This window comes from Epinephelus lanceolatus, chromosome 5 (genome assembly GCF_041903045.1).
Source record: "Epinephelus lanceolatus isolate andai-2023 chromosome 5, ASM4190304v1, whole genome shotgun sequence".
NCBI classification, from domain to species: domain Eukaryota; kingdom Metazoa; phylum Chordata; class Actinopteri; order Perciformes; family Serranidae; genus Epinephelus; species Epinephelus lanceolatus.
In genome coordinates, this window is record NC_135738.1 from 15,351,335 (window position 1) to 15,368,672 (window position 17,338).

At 39.7% G+C, this 17,338-nt stretch overlaps 1 protein-coding gene across 1 annotated transcript in view; it reads left to right on the forward strand.

Annotated features, from left to right (window-relative positions):
• The window catches only part of nell2a (neural EGFL like 2a), a 130,306-nt gene that overhangs the window by 102,862 nt on the left and 10,106 nt on the right, over positions 1-17,338 (forward strand). Inside the window, exons 16-17 of the mRNA XM_033635465.2 lie at positions 3,789-3,929; positions 7,982-8,175. Of these exons, the coding sequence (XP_033491356.1) occupies positions 3,789-3,929; positions 7,982-8,175 (335 nt within the window). The remainder of the gene's footprint in view (positions 1-3,788; positions 3,930-7,981; positions 8,176-17,338) is intronic.

A 17,338-nucleotide genomic window follows, 5' to 3' on the forward strand; every position in this document is an offset into this window, starting at 1 on the left:
GAGAAAATGAGGTGCTCTGCTCCACCAGCCTGATGTGATTAGAGAAATGTAAGCTTTGGCTTTAAAGTCTGCCACATCGAAAGAGATGAGCTGTTTGAACCTGGCCAGTGTGGACAGGGTTCCTGTGGCTCCTTAAAGAGTCTTTAAAGGCATTGAATTCATTCATCTAAATAATAAGGCCTTAATTTGTATTAAAATGTCTTAAATACGTCTTTCAAAAGCCTTAAAAAATGATAAGACGTGAAGTAGGATTTTATTGATTATTTTATTGATCGCTTTTTTTCTGAAGTTACAACGTAAATGTCAAATTAATTGGTAACATCCATTTCTTGGATTGAAGAGGGATATTCACACATCCAGCTGTCTCAGATGCAGGTGTGTTGGAAACTTACTTGAGTCTTTGGACAGAAAATCACACACACTGGGGCAATTTTATGATTAAAAAAAAAAGAAAAAACATTAGGGACAGTTTTGCCCAAAGGCTTATTAAAACATAATACATGCCTTTTTTGTCTTGTGGCAGAGATGAAGGTAGAACAGAACTGGGTAAGACCTAGCATTTGTTGGCAAGTTTTTCCCATCATGCCAGCTTTGAAAAACGTATTATTAAGTTATTAAACTAAATTTATTAGTAACACTAGTAACGTTTCGGTCCTTCTAGACCTTCATTAGGAGTGTTGACCTCCTGACGAAGGTCCAGGAGGACCGAAACGTTTGCGGGATTTTCTGTTCAGGAACCTCAATTTTTTAAAATAGAATTTACCAAATGCCTCTTTCATTAACGTCACACACTCATATTTTGTTTCCAGCCAGGATGCTCAGAGCAGAAGATCCTCTGTCTGCTTGCTAGCTGTCACTGACTATGTTTACATGCACAAAATATAAAGTTTTTGCCCTTATTCTGAAAAAGACCATATTCTTGCTAAGCTGTTTCAATCTCTGATGATACTGAATATTCCACTAATATTCCTGTTTACATGCTGCTGTACAATTAACGTGCCCTAACTCATGTTGTTTATCACGTCAAAATATGGAAAAGTAGAACAGCTGGAGCCACTTGTGGATCAAAATAGGATTTTTTCACATTTTTCCGTCAGTGTCCAACTTGTTGCACTGTGCGAACAAAGCCTCCATCTTTCATTCCTTTAACCACCTTCTTGAAAATGTTGGCATTACAATATTTGCGCAAATCCAAAAACCCGTTGATATCCAAGTCTTTCATACTGTTTTGAAGTAGGAGTGTTTCGGGGCGTCAGTGGCTTAGTGGTAGAGCAGGTGCCCCATGTACATGACTGTTGCCGCAGCAGCCCGGGTTCGACTCCAGCCTGTGGCCCTTTGCTGCATGTCACTCCCTCTCTCTCTCCCCCTTTCACACTCATCTGTCCTATCAATTAAAGGTTTAAAAATGCCCAAAAAAATATCTTTAAAAAAAAAAAGAAGTAGGAGTGTTTCTCCTTTAAATGGCAGTACAAACCCCAGTTGAGATGCATATTCTAAATGTCCAAAAAATGCTATTAGAATCCACAAACACCAGCATATTCCACATGTCTTAGTTGGAAAATCATAAATCTGGAAAATGCCTGTTTTGAAATATCCAAATGTAATATGCTGTTTACATGACCCACATCAAATTCAGAGTACTGTCATATTCAGAATAATAGTGGAATTTTAGTTGTCAAGTTCAACGAAAATTGACTAACCAAGATTTTGCAGCATGGCTGAAACCAGTATGCAAAATTTTTTCAAAGCTGTCATGATGGGAATCAAAGCAGTAAAATTCCACATGCAGACCGAGACATACAAAATCGCCTAGAAAACTTGCCAAAAAATGTCAGGTATTTCCCAGTTCTGTTCTACCCTCGTCTCCGCCACAAGAAAAAAGTCAAGTATCATGTTTCTGTAAACATTTTGGCAATTTTGGATACCAAAATTGGTCTTAAAGGTCCGGTGTGTAGGATTTAGGGGGATGTATTAACAGAAAGTGAATATTATATGTAAGTTTGTGTTTTTGTTACCTTAGAATGAGCTGTTATGTGTGCATAGGGAGCAGGTTCTCCTATATGCAGTCCGCCATGTTGCTCTGTCATGTTTCTACAGTAGCCCAAAATGGACGAACCAAACACTGGATTTAGACAGGGCCATTTGTGTTGTAGTGTTGGACTTTGTTAGCAGTTGATGAGAGTGTTGAGAGAAAAAAAAAACAGATTTTTAGCCTGAAACTGCTTTAGTCAGTGTTTTTAATGGTTTAAACCACAGGGTCTGTTTGTTCTGGAGAGGAAGAGACCTCTGCGGATAATTCGACTCCTGGCACAAATCTCTTAGCAGGTGCTGGGCTAGAGGCACCTTGTCCATTTGTTTTGGAGCAGAAAAAATTTCATTTTGAGTAGCTTTTAAAAAGTCTTTAAAAGTCTGAAATCTAACTTGCCTTCAGCTGCAGGAACCATGATTTAAAACAGGGAAAAAGAAATATGCTAAAGCTTTTTTTTTTTTTTTTTTTTTTTGCAAACCTGCTACTCAGACAAACGTGGGTCATTTTTGAATAGATAAGGCCCTAATCTGTGGGACATTTCATCAACGGTTAATCTGCTGCAGAAATTCTATTAAAAGGCTGAGGGCTCATTAGCCAATAGATCTTAATCCCATTACTGCCTTGGCGGTGGGGGACCGTGAGCCCGTCTGCCTGTCACTCTATGGGGGATACTGTTGCAGGCAGTTGTGGAGAAGGTCACACACGGCACACTGCCATTTTCATAATGAGAGCAGAGCATCATGCATCATGCACAATCATAAAAAAGCCATCACTGACTATACAGACACATTTAATCACGGTGCATGTCTGGGCCCAACATATTTAGCCCCACTGTGTAATAACAGGCTTTATTTCCTCTCTCATGCGGGCCTGGCCCTTAGTTTAATTAAATGTTAGCTGAAATATCAGAGCGGTCCGTCTCTCCCTGTGTATTATGCTCATTGTTGAAAATTATATTAGATTTGTTCTTGGTTGACGTCTGCTGGAAAGTTGCAGGGTCGCTTGTTGAAATAAAAGGGTTGAATGTTGGCCTGTTGTAAACAGAAACGAGGAGTAAGAGAGGGAAAACGAGAGACAAGGAAACGCAGATGAAAAGAGCTGAGTAGAGGAAACAGGAGGGAAAAAATACAGAGAGGAGAACGTCAGAGCATGTAATCAAAGTCTTTTATTAAAGACAAGAGCTGAAGGAGGAGGCAGAGTCAAGGATATTTCTAAGTGGAGCTCTGTGAAAACAAACATCAGCTCCATCTATTGACAGCCACCCACGAGATGTGTTAGAAGGTGTGTTAAAGCCTTTTGCTGAGCCTCTTCGCACGTCACCTCATAGAAAGTCCTGATGTCCAGGCGAAGTTCAACAAAAGTATGCATACACACCTCAGAATCTATTTGTTTGCCAGCATGTGTTGGAGGATTACACTGTGTAGGATGTTTACTGGCATTTCAAAATGCAAGCCTGTTAAATCCCTGGCTTCTAAGAATAGACTTGTTATATTAGAATCATTCATTCCCTGCTATCTTTTATTGATACAGATGTCCTTCTCTGGCTGTGCAACTACGCTTGATCAATAAAGCCTACGGACTAGATTCACCCAGAAGCTAGACACGTTGTTTTATCAATTATAAATCAGTCAATGTTAAAAAATGCCCACCAGGCAAGAATCGGGTTCAATAGTCCATTCTCTGTAAAGAGCGTACTTTGAAACTGACATGACACTCACACTGTATGTGGATGTCTTCTTGTTCCTTCACATCTCCTCAGATATTGATGAGTGTGCGGACGGCTTCGTCGAGTGTGATAGTAAATCCACTTGTGTCAACTTGCCCGGCTGGTACCACTGCGAGTGCCGTGATGGCTACCATGACAACGGCTTGTTTTCTGCCAGTGGGGAGTCATGTGTAGGTGAGTGGTCCACCTTCACTTTATTTACACATATGTATAAAAAGAAGTAATATATTTATTTCCATTGTAGGAATGCAGCTGAATCAAAAAATTTGTCACTTGTGATTTATCACGTGTAAAACAACATCTGATGTGTTAGAAAAAAAATCACATTCAGGCATGTGTGGATTTTTGGACATGAAATGAAAACAACAGACATTTCATGAATCTTTCATGCAGTGTTAATTTTGGCAGCTATTTTGGTCTTAGTCACTAGATGAAAAATGCTTATTAGATCCAGTCACGTTTTGGACATTTTTATGCTTCATAGTTCAACTCAAAATGTGTTAGTCCAGTTTTAGTCGACAAGAAGTCATTACATTTTAGCCAACTTTTACTTGTATTACTTTAAGTCAAAAGGTTTTCTCTCTTTAAACTAAACTAATGAGGCTAACACAGGTATCACAAGATGGAATCAAGGTAAAAGGTTGTATCAAGTGTTGAAATCAGAGGTTGGTTTGGCTGATTAATCACTGCCGATAGGACTTTATATAAACTATCATTAATGGCGGAATGGGGCTCCGATAGTGGCAGATAGCTGTAACCTCCACTGGTCACATGAGTACGGCTGTAAGGCTTTTGAGTACCCCACATGCAAATACAAGGTAATGTGTTCTTTAGATTATTTGTGTGATTTAAATGAAAGTGAACTAATGTAGGAGAGCTTTACTTCTTTATTAGGGCCATAATAAGGTTGCTTTTGCTATATCAAGCATGGTCAGTATAATATCGCTAGAATTAAGTAGCAAGCCACTAGCAAAGTGTGTGAAATTAATTTCTGATAATCTGAACGACCACTAACTCATTATTATTTCAATACCGGGAGGGGCAGGCACTCACTGCACTCCAGTCATAAATGCACAACAAACTTTCCATCTCAATTTTCACCAAACCTCAGATATCATTTTCTCAGAAAGAAATTATCCCCACATTTTTCTGGCAATATAGAAATGTGACTTTGTCCCAGGGAACAGCTGATTTTACAAGACTTCAGTCAGTTTCTCCCCATAATAGTAGCTTTAATGCTGTTCTTACACTTTTCAAGTGCAGCCAGGGAATAAAGTCCCACATAGAACTATAAAATATATATACTATATACTATAAATGATATCGGCCATTAAAAATTATTATTATTTCCGAGCACAAACTTACTGATGATCATTTAAAAAGCTCAAAATCTTAAACTTTGAGAACCTAAATTAACTAATTTGAGAAAACCAGACAAACTACTTGTACTCTGTCAGAGAAAATTCCTCTAAGTTCAGACTGTTTACGTACAGCAGCTACACTCACATAACTGAGCCTCCTAATGATAGCTGCTAACAGCCACTGCAGCAACAGACAAACTCCACAATTCCATTAAACAGCTTCATCATCCCCACACAGCTGCTTATTTACTGCTAAATTAGTGCTCGCAACTTGCGCTAACAGCTGACACGGCTCCGGTGTGATTGTTTTGCAGGCTAGCAAAATATCCTGGCACAGACTATTTACTGGACGGCATCAGAAAATAATTGCAAAGATGGCTATTCTGTTCTGGGCTTCCTCGTTTTAAACATTTTGCTGATATGTTTCATAAAAAACGTATCATTCTGTCCTCCTCTCATCTCATTTTGAACATCCAATAGCTCACCACTAACATTTTAATCTCGTCTCTCTCGTCGACAAAAACAAAACATATATTTTGTCATAGTCTGTAGCTTGTAAACGTCTTGTCGTAGTCATGGAGAAAAAAGGGGCTTTTAACATTTTAACAATACACAAACATGGACATAAGAAATAAAGGGCAGAAAAAAAGATGACTAAAACAAAATAATAAAAAATAAAGAAATAATACTAATAATATAAAGGAAAACACACTGCCAGCTAAAGGACAGAAAGTACAAATACATGCCAGGTTGTATTATGGATAGGTTGTCCACAGGAAGGTTAAAGGTTGAAAGCATCCATGGGGTAAAGACCATGGGTGGTCAGGGAAGGTCCAACAGAGACATAATGTCCTGGCAGATCAAAGCACAGTGTACAGTCTAGTGCAAAGAAGCAGTCCACTGTGCTTAGTCAGCTTAACTCTTTGTGCTTTTTATATGTTCAATAAAGTGTTCCCCAGATTTTAAGAACTTGATGAGAGAGTTCGACAGAGTGTACCGGATTTCTTTAAGATAAAGAACATTTAGCCATTTTGTAGAGCAAGGAGGGGAAGCTGATTTCCATTCTCGCAGAATAACCCTTTTTCCTATGACTAAAACCAAACGTAAGAGCTTGCTGTAAAGCAGGGGAAAGAGTCAAAGAATAATTAGAACAGCCCAGTATCACAGCGAGACAGTCGGGGTCTAAATGTCTGCTATATATGTTACTATACAGTTGAATAATGTCTGCCCAGAAAGTCCTGAGTTTGGGGCAAGACCAGAAAAGGTGACCTAAGGTCCCCACGCTCAATTTACGCTTGTCACATGCAGCAGACACAGAAGGGTATATTCTGTTCAATTTGGCCTTGGAGAAATGCAAGCAATGGATGACTGAATAAGTTGAAGTCGAGCATTAATGGAACATGTTTTAATCCTTTGTAACCCTCTCGCCTATAATTCATCTGAAATCGCTTCACCTGTATCCTTCGACCAAGCCTCTTTAATATGGAGAGAAGAGGTTGCCAAAGTAAAGAGACGAACAAAACGGGAGATCAAATGCTTGTGTGTGGGAGCTCTAGTCATGAGGTCATAAAAGTCGTGTTGTGTGGGCAGTGTGTCCAAATTAGGTAGGAGCTGTCGGAGGTAACAAAAGAAGTGACCAAGAGGAAGACTGAGATGGGCAAAAGATTACAAATCGTTCATTGCTGTAAAGATCTTTAATTATGGATCGGCCCTTATCTGCCCATTGTTTTAGTCATAGTCTAAAAACGTACATTTCTAAATGTGAATTTGAACTTTTGAGGTTGTGATGCCACTTGGACACAAAGTCTGCTCAACAGGAAGTGGCACATGTTTTATCAATACACTCTTTTACTGCATATTTTAGAGTTCTTGCACTCCAGTGAGGTTAAATCCTGTTTTTTAAACCTCTTAGTGTTGCAAGGAAACCATTCCTCCACCTTAAAGCTCCACAAATTAATGAAAAACACCCCATTCATTTTCCTTTGAATGGTCCCTGATTTTCCATATCAGTCCCATCATGGATTTAAAGGTCTTTTTGATTTCTAGTTTCAGGATTGAGGGGTACGAGTTATATGAGTAAGCACTAAAAATAGTGACTTTTCATTAAGTACAATTTTGTTGAAATATATGAGTCACCCGCCATGAGAAACTGACTCAACTTTTGTTTCGTAAGATGTGTCGTTCCGCTCCTGTAAGTAATGGTGTGATTGGATAGGTATGTCATTATCAGTGTGTTTTCCTCCCGAAAACGTCGGTTTGCTTTTTGCAGCCTGTTCATTTTCTGGAATATTCTCTTTGATACAGCCTGTCAGGAGAAGTGTCAGCTGTCAAAATGGAAACCCTCAATCTACAGCAACATCGAAGCATTGCCTGTAACAATAGAGCTACCGCCGCTCGACTCGTTGACCCCATCTTGGCTGTCAGTTTGAGTCGGGAGAGGCAGAGGGAAGAAAGAAACACATTAAAGGCACTCTCAAAAAGCCAAACCTGTCCGGGTTTCACAAAGCAAAGTTATAATTTTGCCAAAAGTAGGTTTCTGGGTTACATTACAGTTGTGTACTGTGTGTTTCTCACGAGATCTGAAAAATGTTGTAGTGCTGCATTTTACGGCTACATCTGAGCCGCAGCTCACAGGTGCAGAGAGCAGGTCGTAGTCTTAAGAGGGAAAAGATGTGGGTGTTCATTACTACACATTGCTCTTTGAACCGTTCTGTGACAGGGCGTGCTCCTTTACCTTGTCACCATGCTACTAAAACAAGTATTGTGGGCTTGTAATTAAAGAAATCCCTTTTTCCAAAAGCCATGCATAAACTGTTACCTGCACTGAGCATATGTATGATGTCATCTTTTTTCTGCTCCCTGCAGATATTAATGAATGCAAGACGGGGAGGAACACCTGTGCCAACGATACAGTGTGCTTCAACCTGGACGGAGGCTACGACTGCCGGTGCCCCCACGGGCACAACTGCACCGGTGACTGTATCCATGACAACAAGGTCAAGCACAGTGGGCAGATCTGGGTGCTGGACAGCGATAGGTGCTCCGTGTGCTCCTGCCAGGTAAGAAACAGAGGGAGCAGAGACTGACACAGACAAGCCAAAGCAGAATGGACAGATTGGATCAAAGAGACACAGATAGACAAGTTGTTAGATGGATAAGATAAGGAAAGATAGAGAGGCAGATAGAAACAGAGGATATGTGCTCAGTGCCATAGATAGTTGAGTAATGATGCCCCCCCCCCCCCTCTGTTACTGCGTGTGCACCCAACTGGTCTATGATTGGATTTTCTGTTCTTTGTTTATTCTCCCTCCGCTATCTGAATGTCTAAACAAAGAAAAACAAAGCAACTGTAAACTTGTTATTGCCTATGAATGATGACATCCCCCATGGTGCCAATCAACAACAAACGTCACCTTTGTTTGTCCTGAAATCATACCGCTCCCCGTGAACCAGTCAGGGATATTTTGAAAACATATTGAAGCACAGTGGTGCAAAGGAAGTAGAGTTAAAGTTGTTTTTTCTTTTAAATTAGACATGACAATAGATAAAGCACCATTGCCGTGCCACCTTTGTTATAGTGCCATGATCCAATGACATCAACATTTGTGACATTGATGGTAACATTTACGGGATATTCTTGAGTTTAAATTTAGTAACTCTGATGCACAAATTTGCCACTTTCAAATGTTATCAGCTCATTAAATGGCTGTTATTTGTTGTCTTCACCATTATAATACTTCGCACAGGGCAATATGCACCTACCAGTAAGCCAGAGGGTGCATATCCAATGTTGTGAAGAGGTCACAGTTTAATTTAAAGCCCAGTTCAGACAGAGGATTTGCGACGAGATGAAACTGTTTTAGATCGTTGCAGCGGTGTGAACTGGTCGTCTGTGCTCGACTAAAGCCGGCTGACTGTGTCACTTGCAGCTCCACTGGTCAAATTGTTGGCGGCTGGTTTTGGAATCTAAAGCTCGTCACCTGTTTCAACAGCCAATCAGCTTGTAGTGAAGTCCGCTGGTCAAGTCAAAATGACTGCAGACTGCGTTTTCGCTTGCTGTGGCAGGTGCTCCGTCCCAGCCGAGCACTCTGTTTCTGTCCTCACGGTGTGCCGGTGTCGGATGGAGCGTCGCTGCTGCTGCTCGCTGTATATGCTTATGTTCCCCCCACACACACATTCTCATTGACTGACCAATTGGCGCTGCTGACTTATATTATTGTGGCGTATTCATTATGAATACAGTCCATCTGATGCTCATTTGGTTTCTGTTTTTCCAGTATCTCACTATCACTAACCTCATTCATATTTAAGAAGCTACAAATTATATTCAGCCACAAACTAAGCCTGAAAAGCTGAGTACAGAGAGTTGTTGCATAGAGATGATATACCGTCTCATCAAGTTGAGTTGGTGTGAACCGGCAGGTTTTTAGAACGCTGCAGAACGCTGCATTGCAAGTAGCTGCCTGTTTCAACTCTTCTCGACGCGAATCTTTGTTTTGAACTGGGCTCACGGCACCAAAACCACTTACATTTAGGAAGTTAGTTCAGGAAAAGATTAAGATTTGGGTTAATACTTACATACATGACATAAGTAAAAGATATGCTATACAGGAATTGTCGGCTACTTTTGTAAACGGTATCACTGGTGGAAGTCAAAGACGAACCCTCACTTTTAGCTTATTGTTTTGACTTTTGTCTTGACTTAGTTTGTCTAAGTGCTGACTGTACTCTACCTTGTTAGCACCAAACAGCAGACAAACTTAGTGACTGACAGGTTAAAGGCGGAGTCTGCGATTCTAATCCAATACAGATTCAGTGAATATCTCATCATGGTCTGCGATCAGTCTGTTCTGTGTGTGCACTGAAAAAAGATATCAGTGTTCATACACAGCCCTGACTCTGTAAATAGGAAACGAGCCACACAACACTTTCCCAGCTTTTCTCCCACTTCAGCATCCTCTCCCATGAAGAACGGAGCTACACCATGATAATAGTGTGAAACATAAGTAACATCAGAGATATTACTGGAGCTTCTGAAGGAGCACTGACGACAGGGCTGTAGTTGTTTGAATGTTGCGATCAAATATCCAAAATCTTTCCTCAGAATCGCAGACCCCACCTTTAAATTCATGGAGCGTTTAGCAGCTGAGGAGTAGATATTTCCATCAGGAGTTGGTGGAGACCAAAACAGAGGTAAAAGCAGGGTGATACTATCAATAATATGTCATTGTTGTGTTTATTGCTTGTTTGTGCAGCTCCCAAGTAGCCAAACAAAAAAACCCTACACTAAAAACTCAGCTCTGGACTAACTTAAAACTTCATGGTATTTAAACTTCATTTAAGCGTCGTCAGGCTTGCTTGTCTTGCACATTGTTTTTAGTTGAGCAGCAAGCTACTGCAGAGGCTAGTAATGTAGCTGGTGACCCCTTAGGGCCAAGTAATTTTTGGAAATATTGGAATGCAGTGATGTGATTCATTTCCACAAGATTAATCAAATTCTGCTCAAAATGAAAGACTGTCCCCCTCTACACCCGTTCTCCTTTTTTAAACGAACAGGAAAATGTGTAGGATAATGTGTAGGCACAGACAGGAGCAAAAAAACGAGTGCAGCTGGGAAACACTGGTACAGTAATCCTTGATGTTACGGTGCTGTTGACATTGATGCTGTTGTGATGAGCAATTTCATTAAGATGCATGAGCCTTAAGTAGTGATTTTTAAAGGTCTAACAGAATGACTCAGGCTTTTGATGTCATTGCTTTGATTGACACCACGGTGACAAGGCATCTGGGAACAGTTGGTCCTGAAAACTCATTCCATCATCCCAAACACATTTTCTCTCCGTGATTATCAGGTCACGGACCAGTCATACTTTGCATTTCAGCGTTTCACTCAACCTAATGCCAAGTGTCTGGCAGTAGTGGAAGGTGATTATAGTGGATTAGTGTCGGTAGTGAATGATCAAGCAGCAAATTATTCATTTGATTACAAAGGACCAGGGCAGAAATGGCTCCATAATTAAATGAGTCATAATAATTGATTTGAGAGATTGAAGAGCTGCCTGTCAAAATTAGTTGCATTGAGCGATTGAAGGAGCAGTGGAGTAAACATGTTATTGTTTTGGAGTTACATGGACACAGCTGGATATTAGACAGAGAGCTGCGACTAACTGGGGGGGAACCAAGGTCAAACATCACAGAAGTGACAAAGACTGGGATGTGTCCAGACTGAGGTCGTGCAATATGCAAACAGTTCATTGTTTGAGTCTGCTCGGAGCAGCAGATGGGTGGGGTTTAGTGCATGAGTGCATCTGTCTGGAGGGACGCTAATTTCTAAAACATTTACAAAATTAAAGTGTTTTTATGTAATTGGTGGGAAAATTCAGTTTACAGAAACTCAAGGTATTGCTGCAGCTCCTGGGCATTGGACTGGTCCAGAATCCTAAATGAGGCCACAATAAAGAAAAACTATGCATGACTGAAATTAATATTTGGGCACCGAAGAAGCTGCAGGCGCAAATGTAAATTTTTATTTGTCATGCATTAGGTAAATTTTTGTATTCATTAATACTTATTTTGATATATTTTGCCCGAATATAGGTTGTTAAATTATAACTCAATTATTTAAATATATATGTATATTTTTATTTCACCAGTCTCTCTGTGATTTAAAAAACAGCATTAAGCAGCAAAAACTGTATAATTAATATACAAAAATATAGATGACACAAAGTATGTCACAGGATTAGAATTATACAGTGATGACATCATCATCATGATTAAAATTGGCAATGAGAATCTAAAGATTGGGAGCACCTTGATGGTGTAGAGCGACTATGAACAGCAACATCCTTGGTTCGTGTCCAGCTTTTACATGTCGTTGTTCATCTCTCTCCTCTCATTTACTGTCGTATCTCTTCTTTAATGACCTAATAAAGGCATACAAATGCTGGAAATAAAGAAAAAAAATACAGAATCACATTCAAAACAACCTAAAATGGCACCAGAAGCAGATACAGTTGAAACCAGAAGTTTACATACACCATATAAAAAGGCACATAACCTTTTTTTCTCACCGTCTAACATTAAATCAGATTAAACTTTTCCTGTTTTTTGGTCAATTAGGATTACCAAAATTATTTCTATTTGCTAAATACCAGAATAATAAGACAGATCATTTTTTAGACAATTTTTTATTACTTTCTTGAGAGTCAGAAGTTTACATACATTTCATTAGTATTTGGTAGCATTGCCTTTAAACTGTATGACTTGGGTCAAACGTTTTGGATATGCTTCCACAAGCTTCTCACAATAGTTTGCAGGAATTTTGGCCCATTCCTCCTGGCAGAACTGGTGTAACTGAACCAAGTTTGTAGGCCGCCTTGCTCGCACATGCCTTTTCAGCTCTGCCCATAAATTTTCAATAGGATTGAGATCAGGGCTTTGTGATGGCCACTCCAAAACACTGACTTTGCTATCCTTAAGCCACTTTCTAACCAGTTTGGCAGTATGCTTAGGGTCATTGTCCATTTGGAAAACCCATTTGCGCCCAAGCTTTAACTTCCTGGCTGATGTCTTGAGATGTTGCTTCAGTATGTCCACATAATGTTCTTTCCTCATGATGCCATCTATTTTGTGAAGTGCACCAGTCCCTCCTGCAGCAAAACAACCCCACAACATGATGCTGCCACCCCCATGTTTCACAGTTGGGATGGTGTTCTTAGGCTTGCAAGCTTCCCCCTTCTTCCTCCGAATGTAACGATTGTCATTATGGCCAAAAAGTTCAATTTTAGTTTCGTCAGACCACAGGACATGTCTCCAAAAATTAAGGTCTTTGTCCCTGTGTGCATTTGCAAACTGTAATCTGGCTTTTTTATGTTTCTTTTGGAGTAATGGCTTCTTCCTGGGAGAGTGGCCTTTCAGCCCATGTCGGTACAGGACTCGTTTCACTGTTGATAATGACACACTCTTACCAGCTTCAGCCAGCATCTTCACAAGGTCTTTTGCTTTTGTTCTTGGGTTGATGTGCACATTTCGGACCAAAGCACGTTCATCTCTGGGACACAGAACCCGTCTCCTTCCTGAGCGGTATGATGGCTGGACATTCCCATGGTGTTTATACTTGCGTATAATTGTTTGAACAGATGAACGTGGCACCTTCAGGCATCTGGAAATTGCACCCAAGGATGAACCAGACTTGTGCAAGTCCACAATTCTCTTCCTGATGTCTTGGCTGATTTCTTTTGATTTTCCCATGATGTTACACAAAGAAGCAGTGTGTTTCAGGTGTGCCTTAAAATACATCCACAGGTGTGCCTCTAATTAACCCACATGTTGTCAATAAACCTATCAGAGGCTTCCAAAGACATGACATCATCATGTGGGCTTTCCCAAATTGTTTAAAGGCATACTAATCTTAGTGTATGTAAACTTCTGACTCTCAAGAAAGTAATAAAAAATTGTCTAAAAAATGATCTGTCTCATTATTCTGGTATTTAGCAAATAGAAATAATTTTGGTAATCCTAATTGACCAAAAACAGGAAAAGTTTAGTCTGATTTAATGTTAGACGGTGAGAAAAAAAAGGTTATGTGCCTTTTTATATAGTGTATGTAAACTTCTGGTTTCAACTGTATGTAACAAAAAAAAAAACACAATAAAAAACAGACAGGACAAAAATAGCAGCATCCAAAATGGAGTCCTTTCCTAAATTTTTTCTTTTAACTCATATGTTATATCAAAATTTCCAAATTTACTTACAACTAATTTACAACTATCCCCAGTCTATTTACCACCCAATTAAATAAATAAATACTAATCCTAGTTTATTCACAGTCCAAGTACCACCCAGTGTTACAAAATAAATATGCACTTCCCTAACACAACCTCACCTCATCTATATATCTGCCAAAAATATATTTTTTGTGTATTTTTTCCACCCCATATACTGAACTACACAGACTCCTCTTAGTTATACGAACACGTTGTTTTTTAAGATTATATTCTCCTCTTAAATTATAACCCCCTACCCAGTAGTGACTTGTTTCTCGCTAAAAACATGATTATTGCAGCTTTAAATTTGATCAGATCTAAAAATTTCAATGCATGTGACTTTAAAAACAGCGTGTTTGTGTGTTTAAATATTCTATTTTGCTCCAAGTTAAAGAATGGATTAACCTATCTATTTTTTTTCTTGATTCATTTATTAATTGTTTGGTACATAAAATGGCAGAAAACGAAAAAAAACATAGCCATTACATTTTTTATTTTCTTAAATCTTCAAACCCCAAGTTGACATATTCAAAAGTCTTAATGATATCTTTAATATCATATTAGACTAAGAAAGGTCAGGTTGAGTAAATTTCATTTATATAGCACCAAATCATGTCAGAACACTTTCCATATAGAGCAGGCCTGGCACCATACCCTTTAATTGAATTTACAGAGATCCAACTATTCCCCAATGAGCAATCACTTACCCACAGTGGTGAGACAAAACCTCCTTTTAAGAGGCAGAAACCTTGAAGAGAATCAGGCTCAAGGTGGGCGGCCATCTGCCTCGACTAGTTGGAATTTCATTTCATTTCATTTATTAGAAACCCCATTAGCTGCAGCTGAACCAACAGCTATTCTTCCTGGGGTCCATGCGAAGTAAAGGGTAGCACAGCAATAACAACAGTAACAAAAACAACTATAATAAGAACAGACTTATGACTAATACCAATAACAGTATATGAAAGTATATTTACAGTGGCATGCAAAACTTTGGGCAACCCTCAGGATGATTTTCAACATTTTAAGCAAGATCAGTAAATATTTTTTGTTATGTACAATTTGGGAGTGAAAAAAGTAAAGGAACACCATGCAAAATTTTGGGCACCCCAAGACATTTGAGCTCTCGGACAACTTCTACCACAGTCTGAGACCATGATGAGCTTGTTAGGGCTCTGGCTTGTTCCCAGTCATCGTTAGGAAAGGCCAGATGATGCAAATTTCAAAGCTTTATAAATACTCTGACTCCTGAAACCTTGTCCTGTCAATCAGCAGCCATGGGCTCCTCTAAACAGCTGCCTAGCACTCTGAAAACTAAAATAACTGATGCCTACGAAGCAGGAGAAGAATATAAGAAGATTGCAAAGTGTTTCCAGGTCACTGTTTCCTCAGCTTGTAATGTCAATAAGAAATGGCAGTTAACAGGAACTGTAGAGAGCTGCTTGTAGGGTTGCAAAAGAGGCGAATTAAACAACTCTGTTACCTGCAGAAAGATTTAGCAGACTCTGGAGTGGTGGTGCACTGTTAAACTGTGCAGCGACACCTGTACAAATATGACCTTCATGGAGGAGTCATCAGAACAAAACCTTTCCTGTGTCCTCAACACAAAATTCAGCCTCAGGTGTTTGCAAAGGAACATCTTAACAAGCCCTGTGGACTGTTAAAATAGAACTTTTTGGATGCAATGGGCAAAGGATGCAGTTTCATGAAAAGAACACCTGTCCAACTGTTAAACACAGAGGTGGATCAATCATGCTTTGGGCTTGTGTTGCAGCCAGTGGCACGGGGAACATTTCACAGGTAGAGGGAAGAATGGATTCAGTTTAAAAGTAAACTAGTCCATACCCATTGAGTGCACAGTTGCCCACGTACAGTTTCACATGGTTTGTGTTTGGGATACAGGTCATAGGAAATTGCAGATTAAATAGTCAACTGAACCCATTAAGAAGAGCAATGTATTCAGACAGAGTTTTTGTGAATTTGATAGTACGATTGCTTTATTGAAAGTACAGTAGTACCATTGCCAACAGTGGGATAGTTAGTGGGCTAAAACTGTACATTAGTAGTTGAGGTAGTACGTTGAAAGGCAGATAGCTAAAGTGTTTATATGAGGGGGCGCACTGGTAGTTCACATGGGAAAGGTGCGGCTAGCCCTTGTTGCGGCGGTGGGGGTTGGAATCCGGCCTTCGTTCATTTTTCTGTTGTTATAGCGCCACCCAGTTGCCAATTAGAGTTAAATTTCTCCAGTCACCTTGAGGCGTCCTGTTCTACATATCTACCAGTAGTAGATAGATAGTAGTCGGACCAGTAAAACCATTGCATAGTAACCTGTAAATAACAACACCTTCGAATTTTTCCCTTTTTGAGTGCGTAGAAGTCCCTTCTGAAAACAAATGATAGACTAGTCCATACCCATTGGTAGCTTTGTCACCTTCTACCTATGCCAATCCTCAATGCCTATGTGCAGTTTCGCATAGACTGACCACGTCAGTGAGTAGAAAAACGTGGGACTGACAGAATGACACACTGACAGTTTCCGTGATTATGTACAGCATACCATACCATGACTTAGCCATACCAAAAAGTAGAAAACAAACAAACAAACAAACAAAAAACATTGGGCCACAGGGGGAGCCACAGCGATCGGTCACATTTTAGCCATTTTTAAGCACTGTTCTGTTGTTATAGCGCCACCCAGTTGCAAATTAGAGTTAAATTTCTCCAGTCACCTTGAGGCGTCCTGTTCTACATATCTACCAAGTTTAGTAAAAATCCATATGGCGGTTAGGCCTAGATAAGAAATTAGCTCTCTAGCGCCCCCATTTTGTTTGATGGGGTCAATAATGGAGGGGTCCCCTCAGATTATGTGTGGTCATATGCCTACAAAGTTGCGTGGTGATCGGTGAAACCCTTGAGATGTTATACACCTTTATGTGATGAGCCACGCCCTCCACAATATTCATTGCCTTATAGAAGCTCAGTTTTAGTAAGTTTTCCAACTTTTGCCAAGAGGGAACTTTAGATATTGGTCCCTAGATTATGTTCACCGAGTTTCGGTCAAACTTCCTAGGAAGAGATCGATTTTAAGTGTTTTTCAAAAAATTCAAAATGGCGGAAAATTTGTATAACCAGAAGTTATGGGTTCTTGAGGCAAATTTGTTCCTCATGAGGAGAGGCATCTCTGTGCTAAGTTTCATGTCTGTGCGACATACGGGGCATGAGATATGCCCATTCAAAGTTTGCAATTTCAGTCGGTTGCTATAGCGCCCTCCTTTGGCCAATTGATGTAATATTGCTTCATTTGCATCCTCCCATGACCCTCTACCACTGTGCCAAATTTCACATGGATTGAGTTTTCATCATTATATAGTAAGATTAAAAAGTAATCTTGCTTATAATAGTGAAGAAATGTGTCATCTTTAACTTCATGCCTTTTGGATATCAGTTCATCTTC